This window comes from Hyperoodon ampullatus (genome assembly GCF_949752795.1).
Source record: "Hyperoodon ampullatus genome assembly, chromosome: 10".
Classification (NCBI taxonomy): domain Eukaryota; kingdom Metazoa; phylum Chordata; class Mammalia; order Artiodactyla; family Ziphiidae; genus Hyperoodon; species Hyperoodon ampullatus.
In genome coordinates, this window is record NC_136923.1 from 101,944,902 (window position 1) to 101,972,399 (window position 27,498).

The 27,498-nt window shown below is 47.2% G+C and overlaps 1 protein-coding gene across 3 annotated transcripts in view; it reads right to left on the bottom strand.

Annotated features, from left to right (window-relative positions):
- The window catches only part of FARS2 (phenylalanyl-tRNA synthetase 2, mitochondrial), a 310,218-nt gene that overhangs the window by 125,369 nt on the left and 157,351 nt on the right, over positions 1-27,498 (bottom strand). For 2 of the 3 annotated variants that reach the window (XM_079713869.1, XM_079713868.1), the window contains one exon: positions 6,835-6,986. In XM_079713869.1, the coding sequence (XP_079569995.1) occupies positions 6,835-6,986 (152 nt within the window). Of the gene's footprint in view, positions 1-6,830; positions 6,987-27,498 lie in introns of all 3 variants that reach the window. The other variant, XM_079713870.1, reaches the window with a different exon arrangement.

Here is a 27,498-nt window from a genome sequence, read left to right on the forward strand (position 1 = left end):
CCGGCCGGAAACCCCGGGGACCTGATGAGAGTCCTCACCGCATTCAGTGGAGTAGGGTTGTTGGTGAACACACACGACTCGCCCTCTGGGGCTTCCAGAAGACCCTGAGGCGGCTCTGCTGGAGACGGAGACCCGTGTGAGCAGGTGGGTGGTGACCACCGTGACACCGGAACAGAGGTTCCTTCGTTCACGTCCTCGGCGTCTGACTCGTCCTCGCGCCGTCACGAGCGGCCCCATCCCTGTACCACGCTGCCTCGAGGCGCCCTTCTCTCCTCGTGTAAATCTCACGGAACCTTCTACCTTGCTCCTTCCTCACTAGACCCCGATCAAATTCCCACGATGATAACACCCTCCCTGGCCCCTAACTACACTTGAAGAAAGAGGCCATAGTGAAGCTATGGACTATTAAAACAAAACAAAACAAGCACAGCAGGACGCTCCGGTAAGGACCTGCTGCTCTCCTGGGCTTTCTAACTGCACCGCTTCCCATGTCCCCCCAGCACCGGGTCTCAGATTCTGCCTCGTTCTGACTCGGACCCCGATCCCAACTCTGAGGGGGAGACCAGCTGGAGCCCTGGGCCAGCAGCTCCCAGAAGACCATCCAGGCGGCCCTGCCGGTGGCTGTGCCGCAACGCCTGGGGCTCGCACCCCAGAAAGTGGCCCCCACGGCCCTCCGAGACAGCCTGAGCCGGGCTCCACCCCAGTCGCGGCTGCATGGCTGCCCCGAAGCCTGAGCCGGGCTCCACCCCAGTCGCGGCTGGATGGCTGCCCCGAAGCCTGGCTCCTCTGGGACGGCCTGTCTGCCCCGCCTCACACCTCCCCGTGCTACTGACTGCTCGGCCCTCTACCAAGTCCCTAAGACAGACACCCTAGACGGGGGGTACCACTGGGCTCACCTGTGCACACCGCTGGTCCTTCCCCCTGGAGGGGCCCCTCATCCCACACGTGGCCGCCCCCTGCCTTCTTTGGTACACCTCCTGGCTGCTGCTTGAGCCTCAGCTTGACCAAGTTAAGGAAAATAAGTCGCCCAGGAGACACTTGGGCGGCTGCACGGTGCTGTGCCCGCCCGCTCACGGTGGGAGTCGCGGCCCCAGACTGTGTGCTGCTGGAGCCCAGAGGCGCTGGTGGCAGAAAAGGCTTGATTCTCGCTCAGGACACCAGCCAGGTGAGGCCCAGGTCCACCAAGGCACCTCTGCTGCTCAGAGATCTGAAGTTTTGAAGACTCTCCCAAACAGGCCTCACCTGTATGCCCCTGAGACGTCCTTACAAATGCAGGCCCACCTGTAGAGACTCGGCCCCCAAATCTCTAATGAGGATAACTGTGGTGGCGCCAGGTACAATTCTGAGCTTGCACAGCGTCAGGCTGTATCTGGGTTCATGCGTCTCTCGGTCGCTAGGACGACACGACTAACTCTGAGGGGCCAAGCCTCCGCGGGCTGTGAAGAATGAGGTGACAGACACGGGGACAGATGGTGAGGGAGGGCGGGGGAGGGCTGGCTCCCATGGCTGTCTCTGGGCGTACATTTGGGTGGCAGCCCGTGGAAAGAAGTGACCCTGCGGACTTGGTTAAAAACGCTGAAGACCCAAAATGATCGAAAGCCTTTCTCATAGTTGCCCCAAATGGTGGGCTGCCTATCCCATTTCTGCCAGCAGGTCGGAGACTTCCCGTCCCTGCGCACACTGCCCTCGGTGCTCGTTCTCACTTGCTTCACTGTGATCAGCACCGTGAGGGAGGACAGGCCACCATCAAGGGGCGTGAGGTACACTCACCTGGCATCTTGGAAGGAGGGCGTGCAGTCTCCACACTACAAAAAGGTACACAGGATGCCAAGCGGAGGCACAGCCAGAGGACCCCCTGAAAACTGCTCGTTTCCACAGAGGTGTGCAGTGACAGAGCAGGCCACTGAGGACGCAGTCCACCGGGCGCCTGGCCTCTGGCCCAGCCTCACCGGCGTCAAGCAGGTGCTCATCTCCCTCCCTCCCTCCTCCATGCAGACCTGCTCCTCTGGGACCTGGGCAGCCTGCGGGTAATCCTGAAGGATCCTTCTGCAAATGGCGAGGTCCCGGGGGACAAGGCAGAACAGGGAGTTTGGGGACTGAACTAATTGTGTCTTAGTGCGTCTCATGCTGGTGGCCAGCACGGCTGCCCTGTGATCACAATAAAGCGCACACCTCGTGGGCTGCTTTAAAAAGAAGGCTCGGGGAAGGAGGGTAGGGACGGGATCGGGAAAAAGACATATCAGGCCCAAAATAGTCTTCTTAGAACTGCCTTCCGGCCGTCTGAACCACAACAATAGAAGTTCTGATACTCATGCCACCAGCCTTGCAATAAAAATGAAGGAAGAGCAAGGAGATAGGAGAGTTCTAATGCCGTCTCCTCGGTACCGCACGCTGTCAATTTCAAGGCGGTGCAATTTCTGATGAGCTCTCCCAAGATTCACTGGAGTTGGCTTCTCATTGCTGGCCAATCTTTTAGTTCCAAAAAGTGCACTTACTCGGCTCTGTCTAAAGAAACAACGACCAGAGATGCAGAACAGAGACGTCAGTCCACCTGCCACTGCCCATAGCATTTTCCCAACATACAATCCAGAGAATGGTCCTGTGGATTATAGAGCCCTGCTGGCCGGCGTCTATGCCACTGCACAAAGTATTTTTATTTTGTTCTGCTTAAAAATTTACTCCTTAAGTTGCAGGAAGACCAGGCACCGTTTCAGATGACAGCGTTATGTGAAGTCTCATTCTCTTCCCTCTAGTATCAGAGCTTCCCCATCATCTGTATTGACTGCCAAATCCCAGCTGACTCGCTCTACTGAGGTCATTCTTTATTTTAAAAAAACAACACAGGTTGACCGTGAAAGTTACTGATTTATACTCTAACACCTAGCAATTTTTTTAGAACTTTGTGCAATTTTCAAAGCATTCACATAGATAAGGCTCATCTTATGTTTGCGGCTACCACTTAAAGATGATATTCGTGCTCATCTTAAGTTGGTAGGTGGGGACACTGAGGCTCAGGGAGTCTAGGATGTGAGGGGTCAGGAATCAAGGCTTCTGACTCTGAACCCTGGGCTCTTTCCATCAGACTATACCGCCTCCCCTTCCAATGCCATAAGCCATTCCTAGTCATCTAATAAAAGCTCCTCCAAGGAGTGAAGGAGGATTATTAAGTATCCACCAAGCATCAGGCGGTGAGCCTCCTTCCACTAATATAAAGCCTGAGGGAGGGTGGAGGGAGTGACTGTGCCCTCAGCCCCCAAGGTGTGTTCCTCAAGTGGAACAGCCTGGAGAAGTTTAAGAGCAAGTGAAGAGTAAAAGACACGACTGAGCCAGCAGGCAGGAGCCGGTACCGAGTCCCACACGGGGAGAAGGAAGGCAGTGCTCCCGTGTTTGTTCTGAAAACTGTCCAGTGAACCCTTCTGGCTGAAGATGCTCGGCCTCTGGCTTCGTGTCCAGAAAGTGGGGCCGGGTGGTTTAGGGTGGCCCCTGACTAGACCAACAACAGGCTCTCGAACCAACAGTGGCTTCTCCACAGCCTGCCCAGACCTCAGGAAGCAGCCTGGTGCAAAGGGCTCTGCCCAACAAGGGGGATGATGGTTTGATCAGTTAATTAGGCTGCTTCCTCCCAGAACTGGTACTGGGACAATGGAGGGGATGGGCCAGAAAAGACTTTGGCCAAGGCAGCAAGGGGTGGAGACGTGAATGTGTGTGTAACTTGGGCTGGGGGGTGGCGGAGGGGACGGAGGACGCAGACACTGGCCAGGAGGGGCGAGGACAGGGAGAGCCAGGGGCCCAGATGCAGAAGGTCTCTGGTCTCAGACCTGCCTCGGTTCTGAGTAGCTTTCCAGCCCTGACTCAGGTGTATCCTGAATAAATCCCCTCTGTCCTGAAGAGGCCACCGTGAGGGACTCTGTCCTGGCAACAAAACAGCCTAACAACCCAGAGCTGTTTTTACAGAAACTGAACGTTTCCAGTAAAGAGCGCTGACTCACAATCACAATCAGGACTGGGGACGGGTCATTCACAAGGTGTCAGAGAGGAGACAGACACACAGGGCCCGCTATCCTGGCTCCTGCGTAACTCTCCCCAGACTGATGGCCTCTTCCCGCTGAATCTACAGCCCTAGACACAGGCCTCCCATTTCAAGTCGATGAACGTTACTGAGCGTCAATTATGTGCAAGAGAGCAGGCAGGTCTTGATTAGGTTAACCAAGCTTATTGTACGTCATGCCTTTTATTGCTAAGTTCATTTCTCCTATGTTATTTGGCTCCGTAAGAACTGGGATCTTGCCTTGTGCCCCCAGTGAAGCCAACGTTTCCTATAACACAGGCACTCAAGAATCAGTGGGTAAATTTGTTTATGGCCTGCCCCTTGTATTTACCATCTGGTCTTCAGCAGAAAAAGTCTGCCACCCCCTGCCCTAGATATTTCCTGAGAGTCTGTACGCAGTGGGCCACCATTACTAAATAATGTATTATTTTCCTCAAGTATGTCCTTTTCCTCAGGGCTGTAACAGCAAGGTTTACCTTTGGTTGTCCATAACGAAGATCTGAAAAATAGTGGCTTAAACAAGATACTTCTCTCTCTTGTGAAAGTCTACAACTGAATCGACTCCCCAGTGTCAGACACCCAGGCAACTTCTGTGCTATTGTTCCCCACACACAGCTTCCACTGCCAAGGTCACACCATGGTCCAGAATGGCTGCCAAGGTACCAGCCGTTACATCCACATCCAGGTAGAAGAAAGGTAAAGGACAGCCTCAACCCAGTTTTTAAGGAAACTTCTGGAAATGCCACTAAAAACTTCTACTTATAAATCACTGGCTAAACTCAGCTACATAGATACACTTTGCTGTAGAGGAATCTCAGAAGTGTAGACTTTTAGTTGGCTAGGTTGGTTAGATAAAAATCAAAGTTATATATTTTTATAACGGGGGGGTGGGATGTTGAGAGATAACTAGGAATCTCTGCCACAGGAACCTTACTGCCATCCTAGCCCCTTAGTAAGACAGTACAGGCGCTGGGCAGGTTCTCCACTGTGCCAGGGCCCCGGGCTACCCCATAGAGTCTATTTTCTGTAAAGTTAGCAGACAGATATCATCTGCAAGCTCCAAAATATATTTAAAATCTGCCAAAGCAGCTGAAACCAAGTAGAAGCCAAATGGGAGGAAGTGAAGAGAAGGAACAGATAGGCAGATCTCAGAAAACACCAGCATAAATACTTCTTCAGAGCCAAGGCTTCCAGTTTAAAGTGCAAAGTCTACATGACCAACAAGCGTCAAAACTGGGGTAAACAAAGGTAAATCTGTGTGTAACAAGTGCAGATTTGGGGCAGGAGGCAGAACTACACAAAGAACCTAAGAGATGAATGAGCCATATTTAAAGATAGGTTGGTTTTTGGCAGTGGAGGGAAAAAAACGCCTTACAGTTGTGAAAACAGCAGTCCTGAATGACGGCCTTAGCCCCTCCCACCATGCCAGCCCCACCTCAGCCCTCAACCTTGTGCAAAGAGCTGGTTCCGAAAATCCAATGCATTCAAATATGAGTGACAAAAAGGCAATCACATGCACACCACTGATGCATCAACCAAAATAAAGAAAAAAAGATAGGAAAAATGGCAGAAAAACTTACTGACGGGGAAGTCACAGAAAGATGTTGCCTTTGGAGTACATGAAACTTCTGGCCAAATATTTTGCAGTGAATTTTAAAAACCAAACGAAGCAATTTGTTTAAGAAGGAAAAATCACAAAGCAGAAACGACTCTGGGAAGAGACAGGAAGAAAACAGGGAGAATTGAAATGTGAGCTTGAAGACCTCAGAAAAGGAGGGGAAACAAAGTAACTGAAGATGGAAATGGAGTGTGGGCAAGAAGAGACCACAGAAGACCCAGGGTGGGGAGGTGGGCAGAGAGGGTAATGATGGGGAAGCACCCAAAAGGAAGTGGCGGGACAGAGAGTTTTAAAACATTAGAGAGAAAACAGCAGCAGGCAGAGGAGTCAGATAAAGAGGGGTGGGGCACACATGTCTGGATCCCCAAGGGAGGGGTCAGAAGAGATCCTCACAGATATGATTCAAGAAAAATTCCCTAAGACCCAGGTGGAGCCAAATCTGATTAGAGAGAGACAAGAATTTACACCCCAGGGAGAGCAGGTCAACACTGAGAGGGATCCTGCTACAGTTATTAAACTTTAAAGATAAAGAATCTTTTAGGAAGAAGAGGAAAACAATCAAGCCCGGCCTCAGATTTCTTTAAATCAAGTTAAACTTGAGAAGACAACTGAGCAACACTTACAAGACCCTCACCAAAAAATGGGTGAGCCAAGGATTTTATACCCAGTCAAGCTGTCATCTAAGTATAAACAGAGAAACACGCAAGAGCTCATGGGATATCGCTTCCCCGAGGCCTTGAGCACACTTCTAGATCCACATTTAACCCCTAGGACGTAATACAGGTCTCGGCGTGTGCTAAGTGCTTAATAAATATTCAGTGAGAGACTCTAACAAAACAGCTTTTTCTCCACAAACTTCTCTCTCTGCCTCATTTCCTTGGGACTTGGAATGTGATATGGTAAGAGATCACTTCCCAAAACAATACCAAAAAGCTCCAAGATATTTAAAACCTTCTGTTTCATATCCTTTGTCTACTAAGGCAGGAAAGATTAAAAATGTATTTTAGAAAGATTTTCAGAAAGTACTGATATGCTAAATGTTCACTGTAAATTCCGAATACATTTGTATCTTATGCACTAGGCTGCAGCAACATTTTATTACATACTTCCACATGCCATTTGCCACATGTAAATAAAAAAGGATAAACTCAGAAAGTTTCTTACTTACTTTGGATGTTCAAACTTGTCTATAAGATCAACTTTTTCCACCAGGTCTCCTCCAATTGTTCGGACTAAGTCATAGAAATCGTTCTCTGTGTAATTCTCGCGAGGTAACCAGAATGAGATGTCATTGATCACAGCAGGGTATTTGCTGAGAGGCTAACAAAATGAGAGAAGAAAAAAGAGATTGATTTGTTAGTTGGATGACAACGTTGAAGTTTTTCATGGCAAGTTTCACGTGGGCTAGTTAGAAAATGCTGGCAAGACATTATTTCAGCACTTGAATTTTTAGGAACAAAATGAACTTAAAAGATAAGTCAATATTCAAAATTAGCAAATTCCATTATGAATATTATAGATTCTTATCACTCTCATGTGTAACATTACCATATATTATACTCACATTGCCATTAATGTTCAATTTAGTATAAAGCAATTTGAATATATCATATTTCAGTTTTTTTCCATTTGAATACTAGAGGAGAAAAGTCCACATTTAATGAACAAGCAATTCATTAACTTCTGTGATACTTTCAGGAAGCCGTTTTAATAGAGAAATAAGTAAGGGCTTGTCAAAATTGATATTTCAATTAGTAATGTCATTATTTGTTAGTATTTCTAATTATTAAGGGAGTACTTCTAATTATTAATTATATAGGGGGTTATTTTTCAAATTATGCTTCTAAGGATGTGAAAGACACAAAGGTAGCCATTCCCCCATTTTATCCCATTTTTTCCAGTTTATTAGGGCTCACTAACTAGTTCATTATATTAGATACATATAGATATTTTTAGAAGTTACCACATTTGTTTACATGGCTTAAACATGTACATCACAAATACATATTTATATATTACATACACACACATATATATAGATAGCTGTGATGTTATGTAAGTCTGTAAGTTACCACCACAATAAAAAATGTTTCATTAAATGTTTCATTATATAACTATGAAATCCATACAACTAAGGAAATATCTGCCAATCTGTTAGGAGAACAAGTTTATAAATTGATTTACACCAAGCCTGATATCATCATAAACCCCCTGGTGAATCACTGATTAGAAAAATATAAAACTTTTAAAATGGCAAAACCTCTGAAGAGCCAAGTACTCAAACATAAATGATTATTCAACTTGAAATATCAATAAAGTTGTCAAAAGCATCGGTTCAGAACACACATTTCAAACGAACATAATAAAGCTACCACCCAGGTGCTCCTGAGAAAGTACCACAGCTCCTGAAAAACACCCTGTTTTCTTGGAGTCAAGATGCTATGATAAATAATACGCGGGTTAATGTACCATTGCGAGATGGTGGCAGTTGGGTGGTTACACAGCACTTTTCCTTTTCCACCTAAGGAACGTGGAAATTCAGGGGTATTCGATAAGAGGCAGGGGTTGCCAAGAATTAGCATGAAAGCACCTCTTCGATGACAGACACGGAAGGAGGGACCCGACTGGGCACTGGTGTCAGGAACCCGAGAACAGCAGTCAACGTGATAGTGCAGTCAGCCAGAGTAGAGGCCCCAAGACATTAAAAAATACATGGTATATGTTACGGTAAATACATAAAAACCAAGGAGAAAAACCCAGACCATTGTACTGCAAACCTAGTTCAAGCTAACAAGTGGGAACAAGTTTAAAGTAATGGTGACTGGTTCCTTGTGAACTTGCAAGCAGGGTCGAACCGGAGGCCTTTCACAGCTCCTGAAACTTCCTCTCTCTCACTTCTCCTCTTCTTGCACGTGAATATCTTTTCATTGTTTTTTTTTTTTTTTTTTTTTTTTTTTTTTTACCCAGTGAAAGCATGTGGGAAGCAAACTCTCAGAACCGACACGGCTGAAATCCCCACTCGTGAATCATCCGGCAAAGCACAAAATTGTAGGTTTACCGTTGTCTCCCCTCAGTGCTTGGAAAATACTTCTCTGTACCCGTTAGCAATGAGGACAAGTCTGCTGTCGGTCGGAGCTGCTTCTGCGCAGGGAGTCTGTCATTTCTCCCTGGCAGGGTGGAAGGGCTTCACCTTTATCCTGGCAGCTCTGATGAGGCCGGGCCTGCATTCATCTTGGGGTATATTCTGCCCAGGACTCAGCGTGTGCTTTCACTCAGAGGCTTCATGTTCTCATCCAAGTAGGAAAATTCCAGCCACGACTCCTCTGTCCTCTTCTTCTAGGACCGCAAGTCTCCATGTTGTGGGGCTTCTCAGTCTATCTTCCACTTCTCTTACCTGATTGATTTTCGGGTTTTAATCTTTACGTATTTGTGCTGTATTCTGGGTGAATTCTTCAGTAACAGCTTCTTATTTACTAATTCTCCCTTCAGCTGAGTCTAGTCTCATCTGTTTTTTTTTTTCTTCTTCTCTATTTCAGTGAATCTATTACTCATTTCTGATATTTCTAATTGTTTTCTTCCATATCTACTTACACTTCACTTTTGCCTGTTTTTGCCTCTTATTCAGAATTTCCTGTTCTTCTTCTTCTTGTTTTTATGGTTGTTATCCTTCCATTGATCTCTTTGAGGACATGAGTCATTTTTTCTTTTTTTAAAGAATGCCTCTTGCTTTTACTTTACTCTCCAGTGACTCAGATTCTGAGTGTGGATTTGGTTGCTGATACGCTCAGGTCAGAGTTCTTCACGTGGTTTGGGGTAAGTGTCTGCAGGCCCATCTGGGATGGGAATAACTGCAGTGTTCTCTCACTCACCACCCCTCCTTGGTCAGAGGTTTTTGTGGTACCTCCCTCCCCTTGTGCTCCTGGCCCAGATCTAGTTAGTGGTGGCATCTGGGTTCCTGCCCGATGGTGACAGGGCTGATGATGCCATGGCGGTGACTCATCTCAGTTCCTGATGAAGAGGGCAACTCTCTTCCTGGGCTCAGAGCTCCTATGAGCTAGAGGTCACAGCAGGCAGCAGTCTGAAGCAGTGGTGGCTGCCCCCCTTCTAGAGGAGGGGACCGCCTGCCCCCACTTTCCAGCAGGGATCATGCTCTGGACCAGCACACCCTGCCCCCTCCTGACCAGAGCCAATCACTGTTTCCCCTGCCTAGGAACCTGCAGCCCACAGAGTCTTCGGCCCCACTCTCCGCTCTTTGTGTTTGTCTCTTGTGCATGGACAAATATCTTTGTAGGGGGAAGAGGGGAAGGCATGGTTCTGGCTTTTTCACGTCCTCTTTTTATCTATCATGGCTGTGTGTTCGGAGACGGTAACAAGCAGTTTACAAAGCAACAACGACCTGACTCTAAATTTCCTTACACAATGGTTCTTACCTTCATGGGGGAGGGACACAGATGTCTCTGAGAATATGAGGAAAGATTCAAATTCTTGTTCCAGAAAAGTACATACTTTCACAAACACTGATTTTTCCATAGAACATCTGGGATTCACAAACCTAGTAAAAGTCATTCAAGGAGTCAAAATAAGGACTGCCCCCCATCCCTGATCCATATTCAAAATTGTGTCATGAGCTCAGATACAGACAATTGAGATTATGGTACTAAGGGAGTTAAAAATATCAGAATCATTCTTTACTAACATAATAAATACATGTATGTGTGTCTCCTTTATATGCATACATATAAAGGATGTATATTTTATGATAATAAAAAGCATACATGAAGGCATCATCGTTTGTCTTGTGGTAGCTACTTGAAATGCAGTCATACTTATATAATAAATTTAAAACTCTGCTTTTTATGGGCTGGACTAAGAAAGCCCTTACTGCCACCGCCTGGGACAATGCTGAAGGGCCATCCTCGTTTCAGAGCTCCCCGGGGGTTGGCCAAGGCCTCTGCTGTCAATGCCTCACAGCCCAACCTCCCCTCCCCCTCTGTCTAATCCTGCTCTCCTCTCCCTTCCCCCTCCATAGGTGTGGACCCTGACAGCACCTGGTTAGAAGCTTCCAGAAGGCTGACCTCTGTCTGAGAGTCTGCTCTCCAGGGAACCTAACCTGTGACTCCAAGACAGAAGCAAAATGTCAGCAACCAGTTGACGAAAGAATTTAGTGCATCCACGGGGACAGCAAACCTCGAGGATCATGTGCTCAGAGTGAGGCCCATCTGGATGGGCACAGGGGTCCCTCTCACCAGCTGTGTGATGTGGTGCCTGCAGCCTCGCCTGAAGCCCCCTCAGCTGCTTGTGCTCCCCCCGGAGGACTTGGGAGGCCCGTGATGGGCTGCACAGACCACCCCCTCCTCACCTCCTGGTCTCCCCTGCAAGCTGCGGGGTGGGAAACCTCTCAGGCACGGCCTAGACCCGGCTCTTCAGCAGCAGGGCATTCCACAACTGGTGGTGTCATCAGCTACCCTGTTACAGATTGAGTTGTGTCCCCCCAAGAAGATACCCTGGAGCCCGAACCCCCAGTAACTTAGAATGTAACCTTACTTGGAGAAAAAGTCTTTACAGAGACACTCAAGTTAAAATGAGGTCACTTGGGGTGGCATCCTTAGAAAAGGGGAAATTCGGGCACAGAGACGTGCGTGCAAGGAGGCCTCACGCAGGGAAGCCGGACACAGGGGTGACGTGTCTGCAGGACAAGGATGCCCCGCGTGGCCAGAGCTGGGGTGGGGGCTGGGAGCGGGTCCTGCCCCCAAGCCCTCAGAGGAGCCGGCCCTGCTGCACCTGGGCCTTGGGCCTCAGCCCCCAGGACCAGGGGAGAATGGGTCTGCTGAGACCCCTCTGGGGCAGCGTACCCTTCTGGGCGTGGGGGAAGGGCCAGGGGGAGCTGGCACCTCCACCGTCTGTGGAAGAACAGCTGTCGAATCTCAAGGTGGCTTCGCTGGAGCTTTGAGCCAAGCGTCAGGCCTTGGTCTTGGCCTTGCAGGTGTGTTCACTCGTCTGAGGAAAACCTGCCTCACGGTTTCCTCGCCTATACAACGGAGACGGTGTCTACTTGAGCAAACTGCAGTGAAGATGCCATGAAATAACACTCATGAGGCACATCCTTAATGGTTTTCTAGCCGAAACAGATTCGGACAGTTCAACGGACGCGTGATTTTGACAGCTGTCCGAGACCCGGGTACCGAAGCGACCAGGGTGGGGAAGGAGCTAGTCGAAACAGTGAGATTTGGGTTTGATGGTGCCCGTCCTAGCTGGCCCCTTGCTCTGGGCTCACCCCTCCTGATATGTAAGATACAAACGTCTCCATGCACCTTCTAAGCTGCAGACGTCACAGGTGCCCTTCCTATCATCCATGATAAAGCCCACGTGCTCCAGTTCTGTACCTGCTCAGGACATTCCCAAGGAAGGTAACCTTACACTGCCGTCGGTGATGCAGCCTAGTGCGCCCGAGCTTTGACTCCAAGGAAGTTGTTGCTACATCAGCGCCTCCCTCTTAACCGACACGCCCGTCTCTTTTCTAACGTTGCTGACGGAGGATACAGGTTACCCGCCAATAGGGCAGGTTTTCTGGACGATCCGCCATTATTCCGTCTCTGGCTTCTTCCCTTTACGCAAAGCTATTAGAATTTTTTTTTTTTTTTTTGGGTGGTGGTTTAAACATGATTTCAACAGTCGTTCTAACAGGGAAGGGTCCGCTTCCCCGTCAAGCTCTCCACAGAGTTCTGGAAACACCAAGGTGACTTCCACTCAGCTTTTAGCCACAGCTAAGTGTGGCCAAAGGCTGACTCTGCAGCCGCTCCAGGCTATGCGTCTCCTCCGAGACCACACACCTGCGCCTTGGTTTTCATGGTGATTATGTTACTGGCAGCTGCCACCCGTGGGTGCGGCGGGCCAGGGACGCGCTGGCACTTTCCGCAGGTCGTCCCACTAACACACAGCATGCTCCTGTGACACGGCCACTCTTACTGTTCCCACCGTGTCCACGAGAAAACTGTGGCTTACAGACCTTAGCTGAAGCGCTCAAGGTCAAAGAGCCCCTAAGCAGCAGAGCCAAGGTCAAGCGCAGGGCCAGGCTGTGCTCTTAACCCCACGCTGTGAGGCCTCCATTTAAAACAAGGGGCTCAGGGGAAACAGCTCAGCTTCTAGTGCTGTTTCCGGAAGAAGTCTATCCAGCGCCATTAAAAACTGTGTAAATAAGACCAAATCTAACATGTATCCCTCTGGTGCCTTCCATGACATTTCCTTGGCAAATGACTCATTTATCTTTTCGATTAATTATCTTGACTCATAAGCACTTCCAGTCTGTTTACCATCTATGTGCTTGTGTTCTTAACTAAATGAACTTAAAAATCAGTTTTTCCTATAAAAATACTATGCACTACCAGTTACTCTCCTTACAGCCCTTACTTTAATTCCATCTACTTATTTTGTAATAAAAACTGCTTCTTGGGCTTTGCTGGTGGTGCAGTGGTTGGGAGTCCGCCTGCCGATGCAGGGGACGCGGGTTCGTGCCCCGGTCCGGGAAGATCCCACATGCCGCGGAGCTCCTAGGCCCGTGAGCCATGGCCTCTGAGCCTGCGCGTCTGGAGCCTGTGCTCCGCAATGGGAGAGGCCACATCAGTGAGAGGCCCACGTACTGCAAAAAAAAAATTAACCTGGAGAACTTAAGACAGCTGATTAGCCCCTGGGGGCGGGTGGCGGGGCAGACCCCACCCTGTGTCTGTGTCTAAAGCTTTGTTCTCCATCCTGCTGGTGACAGAAGGGCCCAGGGGAGGTGCATTGGGCAAATGACTTCTGAAAACATCTACTGACTTGGTTTTTCCAGAAAACAGTCTAATATCAAGTCTCAGTCATAGGGTAGAAATGGATATGGAACAGAAAGCTAACTGCGACCACCTAAATTTTTAAGACAAAACATGGCAGCTGCCCCGGGCAAGGAGTGGGAGCAGGGGGATGGGACGGGGTAGAGGAGAGCCCTCGAGACGCAAAGCGCTGGTGATCATAGCTGGGCGGTAGCTTCTTGGGTATCCATTGTGTTATTATACTTCCTAAGTAAACATTATTTTCCAAATTTTAGATAATGAGAAAATTAAAGAAAAAAATGGTATCAATATTTACTCATTTACCCGGAGGAATTATGCCACAGAGGGAAACAATGGCCACAGCTTATGCATTCATATTTTTTAAATTGTTTTTTCTCTATTTAAAATAAAATTCCACCTGTTAATATTAGATTCTATTTCAGTAACAAAAACAGTGAGTTCAACTTCCTCCCGTTAGGGAGAAATGTGAAGCGTTATTTTCTTTTGCACCAGATCCACATGAGTCCAACAAAGTTTACCACACAGTTCACAGAGGCCAGGTGTGATCAATGCCTCAAGGTAAACGGAAGGTGAACACGGGGCTCTGATGGAGAAGCCCCCCATGCCCTACTCAGGTGGCAGCTGGCAGAAGAAGGTGCACTCAATTGGAGCCAGGGGACAAGGCGGCCAGTGTTCACCAGCCGCCCACTCGGGCTAATCAGACCCCGGCCCTGCCACCAACGAGCTCACAGGCTCGAGGGAAGGCGGCTGTGAACAGCGGTCCCTGCCCTGGAGCAGAGGGACTGACACAGCCTCTGTGTAAATACGGCTCGAAGCCTGATGGGGTCACCAGACTACCCTCCCGTTCCCGGAGGAAGTCACACTTCCCACCCAGTAAGTAAAAGTCTCAGTAAGAGAAGCTCATTAAAGTAAGAAAACATGGAGTGCATACTAAGGAGTTTTGGGCCATCTGTCTGGTCAAAGGCCAAACCTGACAAGGAGAGAGAGAGATGGGCAGTGAGTAATTTCTGGGGAAGAAGCGGCCATAGGACGCCCACAGAGCTCCAGTCTGCTTCTCTCTGGTGGACGCACTGCCAGCTCTCCGGGACCAAGTTTCCACATCTGCAGAAGAAAGCACTGAGCACCCCACACTGTCGTCCCATCAAAACGGTCCCCGGGACGCCACGAGGGGCAACTCCACCAGAGAGGTGCTGGGTTTAACCAAGTGAGGCAGGGGGACCGGCCCCTCCTCTTCAGATTGGGTCTCCCCAAAATTTAAACTACAAGGACCAAGTTCAACCCAAGTGTTCCACCCCACTGGTTACCCGAGCCGTGTGTCTCACCTCCACTCAAATCACAACTCCTTTCACTTGAAGTGGCCCTGGGTTTCCTGCCAGTTTAAAATTTGAACTATTCAGACTTGGAAAAACAAGCTTTTCAGAGTTCCATCAAATAAACTTCATGCAAGATCGCTGAGGCTACGAGCAAGCAAAATCGTCACTCAGGAGGTACCATTCCAAGGTCATTAATGATGGATTTCCCTTACGCACAGTGAACAGGATATTTCCACACACTGGCTCAGCCACGAAGGCAACTTCTGGGATTCCTTCTCTTCTCCCCAAACCACCACATGTGCTGGTTGCCTGTACACAACGTAAGGTTCTCACGTTCACGCAACCATCCTCACAGTGGGTCAGACAGGCCATGTCATCCGGGCGAGGCGGATGGGGAAACAGAGGCGCAGCAGCTGTTGTGCTCACGGGCGCACACGTAACAAGTAACGAGTGACCGCAGAGGTGCGGTCTGAACACAGGTGCGTGTGGCCCCAAACCTCTGATTCACCGTTAAGTCACACCTCCCCACCAGGGCCCCATGTGAGGCCCCCTGAATGTGGAGAACGCACGACGGCCGCTCCCCCTTCCCCACGTCTCCCAGGAGCCCCTGCCCCTGTGTGAGCTGCAGCTCTACGTGCTCCAGGCTCCTAGACGCCTCTGTGCGACAGGAGCCTTACATCACTGAACTGTCATGAAGATTAAATGGGATAATATATATTAAAAGCCCTTATAAATTACAAAACACCATAGAAGGTAAGATATGATTAATCATCCCTTTCTTTTTGTTTTGTGAGCTTTTTTTTTTTTTTTTCGGTACGCGGGCCTCTCACTGCTGTGGCCTCTCCCGTTGCGGAGCACAGGCTCCAGACGCGCAGGCCCAGTGGCCATGGCTCACGGGCCCAGCCGCTCCGCGGCATGTGGGATCTTCCCGGACCGGGGCACGAACCCGTGTCCCCTGCATTGGCAGGCAGACTCTCAATTGCTGCGCCACCAGGGAAGCCCTGTTTTGTGAGCTTTTTAAAAACAATTCATCAGGGCTTCCCTGGTGGCGCAGTGGTTGGGAGTCCGCCTGCCGATGCAGGGGACACGGGTTCGTGCCCCGGTCTGGGAAGATCCCACGTGCCGCGGAGCGGCTGGGCCCGTGAGTCATGGCCGCTGGGCCTGTGCGTCCGGAGCCTGTGCTCCGCAACGGGAGAGGCCACAACAGTGAGAGGCCCACATAACGCAAAAAAAAAAAAAAAAAAAAAAAAACAATTCATCAGATGAACAACCTAAAAATGTTACTGTTGAGTTAGGGTTCACCGCGTGCCAGGCACGGTGACCTCCTGCATCTTCAGATGAAGCCTATGGGGCGATCGCTCAGCTGGGACATCCCAGCTCTGCCACTTACTAGTTTTGGTGACTTGGGCGGTTCCTTTAGCTCTTGGTCCCCCATTTTCAAAAGCTATACTTCCACTGACTAAGACAAAATCTAATGGGACAGTTACTACATATTTAGTGTTAGGGGTAAAAGAGGAATGTGACGGGGCTGTTAGTCTCCTCTGGTACCCAAACCCCGATCAGCAGATTATCTGCTGGGCATATGTTCTCAGAGGCAGGGATGGAGCTGAGTGAATGCTGGCACGCCCAGCCTATCCTGCATCAGCCAATGCACATCCTCGTGCAGGGTGACACCAGGTACAGCCTGCAGAGAGGACGGCCCAGGCCGTGACCTCATTACCTGTGGAGCCCGTGCTCTGGCCCAGGGGTTCTCACTCTGGCTGGCTGGTACCAGAGCCCCTCACGAACAGAACCGACATCCCTGGTGGCACCACCGGGCATCAGTCTCTTTTCAGAACTCCCCAGGGGATGCCATGCACAGAGAGCATCGGGAACCACTGCTCTAGCCTCATGCACTGGAGGAGGACAGTTTTTCACTCTGTAAAAGGACACTGGCCACACACGCATCCCTCTTCACTGTGGCTTTTGCGTAGCTCTGTCAACTTCAAATATAGGGTGCTGTCAGAGATGGCTGTCGTCTTAATTGGGGAATAAGAGGCCAGTAAGTGCTTTCAGGCCGCCCTCTGCCCTCACTACCTCCAAAACCAGAGTTTCACGTGTCTGTCAATGTGTTATCTCATAATTCACATACAATCATACCTCATTATCAGAACATATTAAAAACATACATCACCTCACTTAACAACCTTATGAGATAAATATTATTGCCCCCCTTTGAAAAATGAAAATACTGAGGCTCAAAGAGTTAAGTAATGGGCTCAAGGTCACAATAACCAAGACCTGAACATGGGCAGCCCACCTGCAGAGCTGTGAACTTGAGGCAGCAGGGGTGCTGGACCTCAGGGATGTTACAGATGCTCTCTTGAGAAAGGTTCCAAGGTAATATCTGTGGGGAGCTGGGGCTTGAAGGGGCAACTCAGAGGCCAAGTCCTCACTAGCTTCTGATTGTAGATCCTCACCCGTCTCACTGCTTCTTGCTTATTACCAACAATTCCAAATTAATCTGATAAGAAATCAACGTAATTTACTAAGAGAGTGGATCCTAAAAGTTCTCATCACGAGGAAAAGAATTTTTTTCTTCTTCTTTTTTGTATCTATATGATGGATGTTAACTAAACTTATCGTGGCAACCAGTTCACAACATATGTAAGTCAAGTCATGACGCTGTACACCTTAAACTTGTACCATGCTCTATGTCAATTACATCCCGGTAAAACTGAAAAATAATAATTTATTCATTCTATAGGAAAAATACTGGGATCACAGCCATCAAGACCCATTCAAACAATAAATGGATGCCTATACTCCAACTCTCAAACAAAAATAAATAAAAATAAAAGGGTTCCATGGTCAAATAAGTTAGGGAAATGCTAGTTTCAGGTTTCTTACAGTAAGACATCTCAGAACCTTTAAAACACTAACAGGCTTTATGAATCTCCAAGTAACGGAAGCCATGTCCCCAGATTTAGTCATAAAATCTTCTTTTGCCAGAAACACAGTATGGATCGTGTGGATGTAGAAAGGACAGGATCTGGAGCCACATGGATGGAAACTGAAAATTATGGGTTGAGCAGTACAGGTTCTCTAAACCAGGTAAACGTTTACAAACTTTATACTTTTGGAAAATATTTCATTTACAGGAATCTACTCACCTTTTCCTCATGCACCTGAAATCTCCTCAATTAAAATAAATCCTGTTGTTTTATCTCTATTTATCTGAAATACTATTAACCACCACTCCACAATGCCTCTACAATAGGAAGACAATTGAAAATAATCTTACACGTAGGGATATTCTGACACTTACTGTTTTACATATTCAGTTCAACTGACCTTTGTGAAATAGAAACCACTGCGTTCCCATTCTATAGATGAAGAAAATGAAGGCCAAAGAGGTGAAATGAATTGACAAAAGTCAAAGAACACCAAGTAGGTGCCAGAACATTAACCCACTTTTTTCACAGAAGCACATCCTCAAGTGCTGCCTGATGCTAAGGTCCTGATCGAACACTAATGATGTCTGGTACGGTTTTTACTTGCATTTTTACAGGTTTTTAAATGCGTTTTGTTTCAGTCATTTGAAGATTAGTCCTCTCGCTAAGTTATACAGCTCCTGGTTAACCACACATTTTGATTAACCCCATTCCTCAACCGTGGTGGTTTACAGAGAAGATATTATAGCGAGGCTTCTAAATAACACGGCTGAGTCTCGTTATGATTACTAGGGCTTTAGTACATCAAGGAGCCAATCCTAAGGACCAACAGCCTTTAAAAAAAAATACAGGTGGTTTTTTTGTAGTGAAGTAGATGGACCTAGAGTCTGTCATACAGAGTGAAGTGAAGTATTCCCTTTGCTTCTATCCTCTGAAAGAGGCTGTAGAGAATTCATATAATTTCTCCTTAAATGTTTGATAGAATTCACCAGTGAACCCATCTGGCCCTGGTGCTTTCTGTTTTGGAAGGTTATTAATTCTTGATTCAATTGCTTTAATTGATATAGACCTATTCAGATAGTCTACTTCTTGTGTGACTTTTGGCTGGAAGGAGAAAAACAAATACCATATGCTAAGACATATATACGGAATCTAAAAAAAAAAACTGGTCATGAAGAACCTAGGGGTAAGACAGGAAGACACAGACCTACTAGAGAATGGATTTGAGGACATGGGGAGGGGGAAGGGTAAGCTGTGACAGGGCGAGAGAGTGGCATGGACATATATACACTACCAAACGTAAAATAGATGGCTAGTGGGAAGTAGCCGCATAGCACAGGGAGATCAGCTCCGTGCTCTGTGACCACCTAGAGGGGTGGGATAGGGAGGGTGGGAGGGAGGGAGACGCAAGAGGGAAGAGATATGGGGACATATGTATATGTATAACTGATTCCCTTTGTTATGAAGCAGAAACTAACACACCATTATAAAGCAATTATACTCCAATAAAGATGTTCAAAAATTTTTTTAAAAAGAAAAAAGTACAGGTGGTTTTTATTTTTAATCTACAAAAAAGTAAATATTTATTTTCTTCACAAAACTCTGCTTTCTTTTTATACAGAGTTATTCCTAAAGATCTCTGGCACCATGGTTTGGAATGAGAAAGAATACTGGAAGAGGGCTATTCCAATAATAAAAACAAGGCATTTTCATCCCTTCTGCTGCCCCTTGTCATTTAGCTTCCATGTAACCTAATTCTTATTCCGATCAGAGGAGAAGGAACTGAAACCAGGATTTTATTAACACCATCGATATCTACCCCCGCTCAGGCACACGCACAAACAGTCCTCTGCTTCTGATTATGCAGTTTACACATGAGCCTCCCTAGCCGCTCCCCACGCAAATGATGAATAAAGTAGCTTTTGTTTTCAGAGATTTATTTCAAACACCTCTTCATTAAATGCTACTTGGAGGCAGATACATATCTATGAAAGGTTAAAAAAAACATGCTGATAAAATAACCATCAAGGAAACATGTCAATGCAGAACCTAAGATGGTCCTTCTCCAAAGGACACACTTGAGATACACACACACACACACACACACACACACACACACACACACACACACCCCTAGGGAGGAAGGAGAAATTTATTACAAAAAGGCCTTGAAAATCTCTTTTAAAATATGACATTCCTATGCAGAGAGTAATAAGCACTTGAAGATGCGGCTGGAAAATGGTGGCTGCTTGTTTGCTTGTTTGTTTTGATGGTGGGAGTGTTTGGGGGTAGGGGGTGATGCCCAATTCTACCAGAGGGTCTGGTGAATTCTGCTGTTTCTGCCTTACAGCTCGAACGATGGGCTTATGAACGTAAAGGAAGCGGAAACCGGAATTCTGATTCGGCGTGGCATCCACAGCCAGACAGCAGGGAGCTGACCGCTTCTCTCCCCCCTCCCCTGGGCCCCCTGTACACTCTCAGGGGCCAGAGGGGTGAGGCCAAGATGGTGCTGCTCCAAAACAGAAATAGAGAGGCTCCTGGAAAACCCATCTTCCTGCATCTGGACTCCACAACAAACTGGATGAATAAGCTATTGAACCCTGAGGCAGAAGCAATAATTTCCTCAAAAGGCCTCACATTTAGGGACACAAAAGAGAACCCATCCAACACAGGCATCCCCAGCGGAAACAGCCACCTGCCTGTGCGAAGGCCAGGCCGGGCTGTGGGGTCATCGTGTGCCCTCCTTCAGGGTAGGAACCAGGATGCCGGCACTCAGACCCAGCTCCAGAGCCAGTGGCCATGGGCCAATTATGTGTCCTTTTTGGGTCTTGGTTTCCTCATCTGTAAAATGGGGATATTAACAATATATGTGTAATACGTTTTTATGTAAAGTGCTTACCACAGTGTCTGGAAGCATGACAGAGAGATCTGTTAAACAAACAAACAAACAAGTCTATCTGTAAATACAGGAGAGAATGAGCTGGTTTCTGATACTGAACAATCTGATTTATTAATAATTTAACTGGCATCCGTGTTTCAGAGGGAGGGTTTAAGTTGTCATACAAATGAAATCCCTTAGAAGTAGAGCCGTCTACATTTTACAAATGGGGAAACTGAGGCACCCAGAGGGCACACAGAAGCGTGTATGCTTCTAGGGCAAGGCCTGCCTCACACTTCTCATCCAGCGGCACCCACCACGGGCGCTGGATAAACACTGTGACCCAACTGATTCTCCCGAGGTCTGAGACTTCACTGGGAACGTAACCTCGCTAGAAATGCTTTTTATTCTAACTTCATCCCTTTGACAGATTCTAATTGCTAAGATAGAACTGTGATATATTTGGCATGCTGAACCATTCTGTTTCTACAATGGCTTTTTTTGAGCATGGGGATTACGTACCAGGCACGGGGAACACTCATTCGTTGGTGAGATGTTTGTTTAGAGCGTCTAGGGATGAACGCATGAAGGCTGGGAAACACCACGCTGGGCAGCACATTTACTTCTTAAAGCCCATTAGGCCTTGCTGAGCCACCGTTCACATGCTGCACACGTCCCTAAGTGTGCTTCACTGGTTACCCTGCCTTGAAAAAACACACGCCATCAAAAATAAACTAACAGGGCTTCCCTGGTGGCACAGTGGTTAAGAATCCGCCTGCCAATGCAGGGGACACGGGTTCGAGCCCTGCTCGGGGAAGATCCCACACACCGTGGCGCAACTAAGCCTGTGTGCCATAACTACTGAGCCTGCGCTCTAGAGCCCACGAGCCACAACTACGGAGCCCGTGAGCCACAGCTACTGAAGCCCGCGTGCCTAGAGCCCATGCTCCGCAACAAGAGAAGCCACCACAATGAGAAGCCTGCGCACAGCAACAAAGACCCAAGGCAGCCAAAAATAAATAAAAAATACTGACATATCACATCACAGAACCTGCAAGGTTGAGTGCCCTTGTGTCAGCAATGACATCAGAAACTTCATTATTTCATGCCTCACATTTTAACATAAAGGACCATCCTATTTTGCTAAAAGATAGTAGAAAAAAATTTTTTTAACTTTGGTGAAGGTCATTTTTTTTCAATGGATGGAGTCTGATTAAAAGTTTGCCTTGTCGTGGAGAGTTTTACATTAGTCCACATGCACGAGCTTGGAACTGTCTGGTAGCCAAGGCCCTGCCACAGGTGATGAGACTGAACACAAGAAATTTCTGACTGTTCTAACCGCCTCCCCACAAGGCAATCCCATAACGTCCAACCTGACAGCTGTATAACTTCGGACAATTCTCAGTTTCCTCATCTATAAAATGGGGATATTCTCAGTACCTTCTTTATGGTGTTATAATAAAGATTACAGAAAACTTATGGAAAGGACTTAGCATTGTCACTGTGGGTACATTAGTGCCTAAGGTACTAATGTACATTAGTACACTGTAGTAATGATACTCGCATCTGGTCCTCATGCTGATTTACAGGCGTAAATCCGGGCGGGCACCTTCCTGTGGTCACGGTAAAGGGTCCTGGGAAATGAGAGCCCGGCTCCAGCCAGGACACCTCCCAGCCGGTGTGCACAGCAGGACACCTAAGCCTGCCTGCCCGCTTCGCCCTCCCTCTCGGCATTAACTGCTGTTAATGCAGCCTCAGTTTTCACAAAGCAGCTGTCAGCTGGAGGAGGGCCCAGAGCGCAGAGCCCAACACCTTGCGCACCTGGCTGGGAGCCCACCTGTGCCATGCCTGTGTGATGCCCTGGGGACATGGTTCAACCAGAATGCTGGCTGCTACTCCAGCAGCAGTGCTGGCAGGAGAGACACATGACTGTTTTTAAAATAAAAAGCAAAATATATCCCATATAAAGGCTTTCCACTTTTCTGCCCACTATAGCCTTCCTCCCTTCTTGTTTTCTGTTTTGTTGTGTTTTTTTGTTTTAACTTCTTTTGCATTCATAGTCAAGAGAGCACGCACGTGTTCTGGAAAGCGCTTCTCTCCCCAGCGACGCCGGCGCCCCTGAGGCAGGAGCCATCTCAGTGCTGGGCACGAACCAGACTCTCAATAAATGGATGGTGCATAATTGATGCTGCAGATCCAGTCACGGCAGCGGCCTCTCTCCATCCTTCTGAACGGGGCAGCACTTGACGGCTGCAAAGCCATGTCCTTTTCTGGCTTCCCATCAACTCTGCCATGCTGCTGCGATTCCAAGTACTTGACTTAATAATTTTATGCACGTTGAGGGATAACTTTCCAGAACCCATGAGTAAACAACTTTCCCAATGGTTCTGTTTATCCTTTATACTAAACAAAGGTGTGTTTTGGCAAACTATGTTTTCCGCTAATTGCACATCTTGGCAGATGACGTAATATATCTATAAATTTTAACAGATAGAAACCAGCACTCCATTTGGGAGAGAGAGGGCTGCCTCGACCCAAAGGGTGAGGTCCTGTCCCTAAGAACGGCTTTCTCAACTATCACAGCATAAGTGCTGGGCTCCAGCAGCACAGTGATAACTTACATCCTCAGATCACTGTCCGGTACCAGCTCTGTACACTCAGTGACTTCTCACACACACAAGGTCTAAGTTACTCCTGTCATTGCAAGCTAGAAGGACATCATGCCCATTTTACAGAAAAAGAAACTGGGGTTTAGAAAGAAGGAACATCTGGCTATAGCGCCACATGGCGGACAATGCTGCTGGCCATTTGGGTATCTGGGTTTTAGATGTGCGAAGCTGGTAGCAGAGGGCGACTTGGTTTCTGGTGGTGGCCTTCCTGGTAATTGGACCACAGTGTGGTAGAAACACCCTGGAGCCTCAGTTTCTTCAAGTGAACTCCACCCTTTCTTCCCACAGGTACTAAGTTATGGCAAAGAAAAAGCAGATAAAATCAAGGGCAGAAAAAAAAAAAAAAAGACAAAGAAAGATAGGATGAGGACTGGATCCCCAACGGGAAGGTGGTATTTTTTTTAAATGCTATTTTATTTTTAAACAGATTTGCAGGTATATGTAAGTCTTATTTATGTCACCTGTGAGTGACAGTGTTGCCATGGTGATTACCTGTATGTTCACAGAGAAGAAATAACCGTAGAGAAATCAATAGTGTTCGAACAAGACACACAGTGCCGTTCACAGACCATCTCCATCCCTCCACACGGGATGGAGAGAATGTTCAAATGGGTAGAAGAAAACACCACCCTGGGGGAAAACCAACTTGATTCCTCTGCTGAACTCAGAGAAAAGGCATTAAAATGGCATTATTTTTCCTTTTTGTGGGCAAAGCCATTCTAATGAAAAGTAAGAGCTATCCAAAATAAAATTTTGGTACATTTACTCTTACCCAGATACAGTAAGGCCTAACATGGCAAGAGGAGAAGGGTTTATACACAGCACTTAATATTTTCATTTAAATACGTTATTTAATACACTAACATTTACTGATATAATAGTCAAGATCTACTTAACGTTTACGATATGTCAGGCACTGTGCTAAGAATACTATGCATATTTAAACTGATTGGTCCTCATGACAACACTACCCTCTAAGTAGGAATTAATATTATTCCCATTTTGCAGGTGAGAAAACAAGCCCAGAGAAATCTTGTAACTTGTAAGTAGGAGCGTTGGGACCTATTCAGGCAGTCTGGCTATGGAGGTCCTGTCTTACGAGCATTTTGTTTATCTTTGTATCTCTCTTTTAACTGAAAAGGTAACGAAGTCCACTGCTCCCCCACCCCCCTTGCATGTGGGTTTCTTTGTGGTCATTTGTCCAGGGAGCAAAAGGCACACGGGGTGTGTGTGGGGGGGAAGGGGAGGCTGCAGAGGCAGCTGTTTGAGCACAATCCCTCCAGAGTCCAGAGCGCCCTCCCCGGGTGGTGGACCCCGTCCAGTGGGAACAGGCCATCCACTGCCAGAGCTGCCAGAGCAGTCGGGAGCAGGGCTCTTGGACACCAGCACCAAACGGGCTGAGGAAGAGGGTGCCGGGCAGCCAGCAGAGGACCACCCATCATTTATTCTCGTCTAATTGAGGGGAAGTGTTACCAGATTTCAGGAAAGGCTGCAGGAGGATACTACAACACATACAATGACAATCCATCTTTTTCTTCTGAAGTATGGCTAGATGTTAGTACATCCTGCTCTCCGGGTCTGTGCGCTCACAGAGGCTCCACTCTCTTACTTCCCTATAGATTTAGTAAGCGGTTTAATGGAAAAAGTGAATGTAATTCTATCCTTCAGAAATGACTGTGAAGAGGAAAAAAAATATGGCAGAATCACATCAAGCTCAACAACATACTCCACCAGGCTCATCTCACAGTTCTCCTGCTCTGGCCGTGGGTTCATTCTTTTCTATGAGGAGCCCTGCTTCCTCTCAGTGGAAAATGGTATTTAGAAACCAAGACCTGGGCACCAGGTGTGCTCACTGATACTGTCGTATCATTGTTTCTAGGCCCTCAAAGTGGGCAGAGCTGAGGTAGGGGAAACGCACACACTCATAAACACAAACACATTTATATTTCTATCTAAAAAACCATGAATTTATGTCAATTCCTCGAATTCCAGTCTAGCAACCAGGGTTCATTCTCGCCCCTCCTTTTCTCCTATCTGTAACTTTCCTTCAACAGTGAGAAACCTCACTGCCATAATCCTCAGTATTATGTGCTCTTCTGCTCAAGCTAGAATAAATAGAAGATAGTCTCAGAATCGCTCACCCGTACCATTGTTTAAAAAAAAAAGACCCTGGTGACTAGAGTTCAATATTTTTTAGTCTTTTTTTGTGTAAAATTTACACACGTGAAATGCACAAATCATAAATGTACATTTCCATGGGCTTTGATACATGTATACATGCTTGGAACCCAGCTATCAAGATATAGAACACTTCCAATCAGCCCAGGTAATACAAAAGTTGTCTAAGAACCAGAGAGACACATCAAAACGGCCTAGGGGGCAGCTCGCAGGGTCTCTCACTAGCCAAATCTGGGGAAACAAGAGATTCACAATTAAAAAAAATGATAATAATGGAATACAACTCATTGCCTAAAATAAGCCATAAGTCCTTCTTATGTGTACAACTGAATGAATAAATACATAAATAAACAAGTGAGGGAGAAGGGAAAGCTCTTCCTGGTAGAAGCATGTCAATTCAAACACCACCTTTCACTAATGGACACTAACATCTGTGAGTAAAATTTTGATGAGACACAAGAGCTTCAGAGAGCCACCCTGTCAATAAATTACCTGTTATTTACAAAGGGAAAAAGTGACCTTCTGGAGGAGAAATAGGACAGGCATTACCTTAACCTAGCGATCAAAGCTGTCACCACCCATATAGGCACAGACTGACACGGTCCTCCTGATACAATGCAAAACACTGGAAAGGACAAAGCGTCACTTCTGTGGTCTTCCCGTGAAAAATGCACAATCTGAGGACACTTTGGACAGTTCAAATTGAAGCCCATCCTAGGATACGACTTTTCAAAGAATGTACTTTTCAAAGAATGTCAAGGTCAAGAAACACAAACAAAGGCTGAGAAATTGTTCCGGATTAAGGGAAACCAAAGAGATGAAACAACGAAACACAATATTTGAAATCATACTGGACCTTGGACCCAGAAGAAAATAGCAATACAGGAAGTTATCAGGAAGGCTGACAAAATTTGAAAATGGGCTACAGATTAGATGTTGACTCAACGTGAAATCTCCTGACATTATTAGCTGTACTGTGACTATGTAAGAAAAAGCTCTTCTGAGAAAATACCTGGTTAATGCATTTAGGAGGGAAGGGCACATGTGTGCTGCTTGATCTCAAACGTTTGGAGGGGGTATATCTACATCCATACCCATATCCATACATGAACACTAGGTATGTACACAATCCTCATTACGTATCTCATAAAAGATACAATATGTGCATATTTGATCCTCATTATTCACAGATCCTGTATCTGCCAATTTGCCTACTCCCTAAAATGTATTTGTACCCCAAAGTCAATACTTGGGCATTTTCTTTCTTTTTTTTTTTTTAGCATCTTTACTGGAATATAATTGCTTTACAATGAATGGTGTGTTAGTTTCTGCTGTATAACACAGTGAATCAGCTATACGTGTACATACATCCCCATATCCCCTCACGGTCATTCGCAGACATGAGCAAAGTGCAAAAACACCTGAGTTACCCGATGCTCACATTCTCACCTGAGGTTGAATCAGGCAACCCGCTGCCTTCGTATTTCTGATCATACTGTAAACAAGTGTCCTTTTCGATATCTATTTAGTGCCACGCTTTTCTTATTTCTGTGCTTTTTGTGGGTGGTTTTGCACATGCACTTGGTATGTTCCCTGTTCAAATACAAATGCTGCTGGTGAAGGGTCCCTGGAAAAAGTCTGTCAGCCTTCACTCTGTAGCAGGCTGACCATTTCTCTTATTTCACCCTGATTTTAGTCAGCAAATACCTGTAGTCACAGATGACAAGAGAGTACAGTTCAGCCGAAAGCGTTCTGCTTCCCTTATGTCAGCCACCAGACGTCCCTGAAGGCTGCAGCGAGCCCACACCGCCCAGTGTCACAGAGAGCGCCAGCCCCGGGCGGCCGAGAGGAGAGGGGGCAAAGCTGCACGGAAGGGCCTCCCAGGCCCAGAGGCAGAGAGAAAACAGGGCCTCCACGGGACAGGCTGGAAAGGGCCCTGATTCAGCCCCGTGTGGAGAAGGCACCCAAGTTTTGCTCAGTGCTTGCTGAATACACAGTGTTTAGTGCGAACACTACAGTGGAGGAGGGCAGGGAGGGT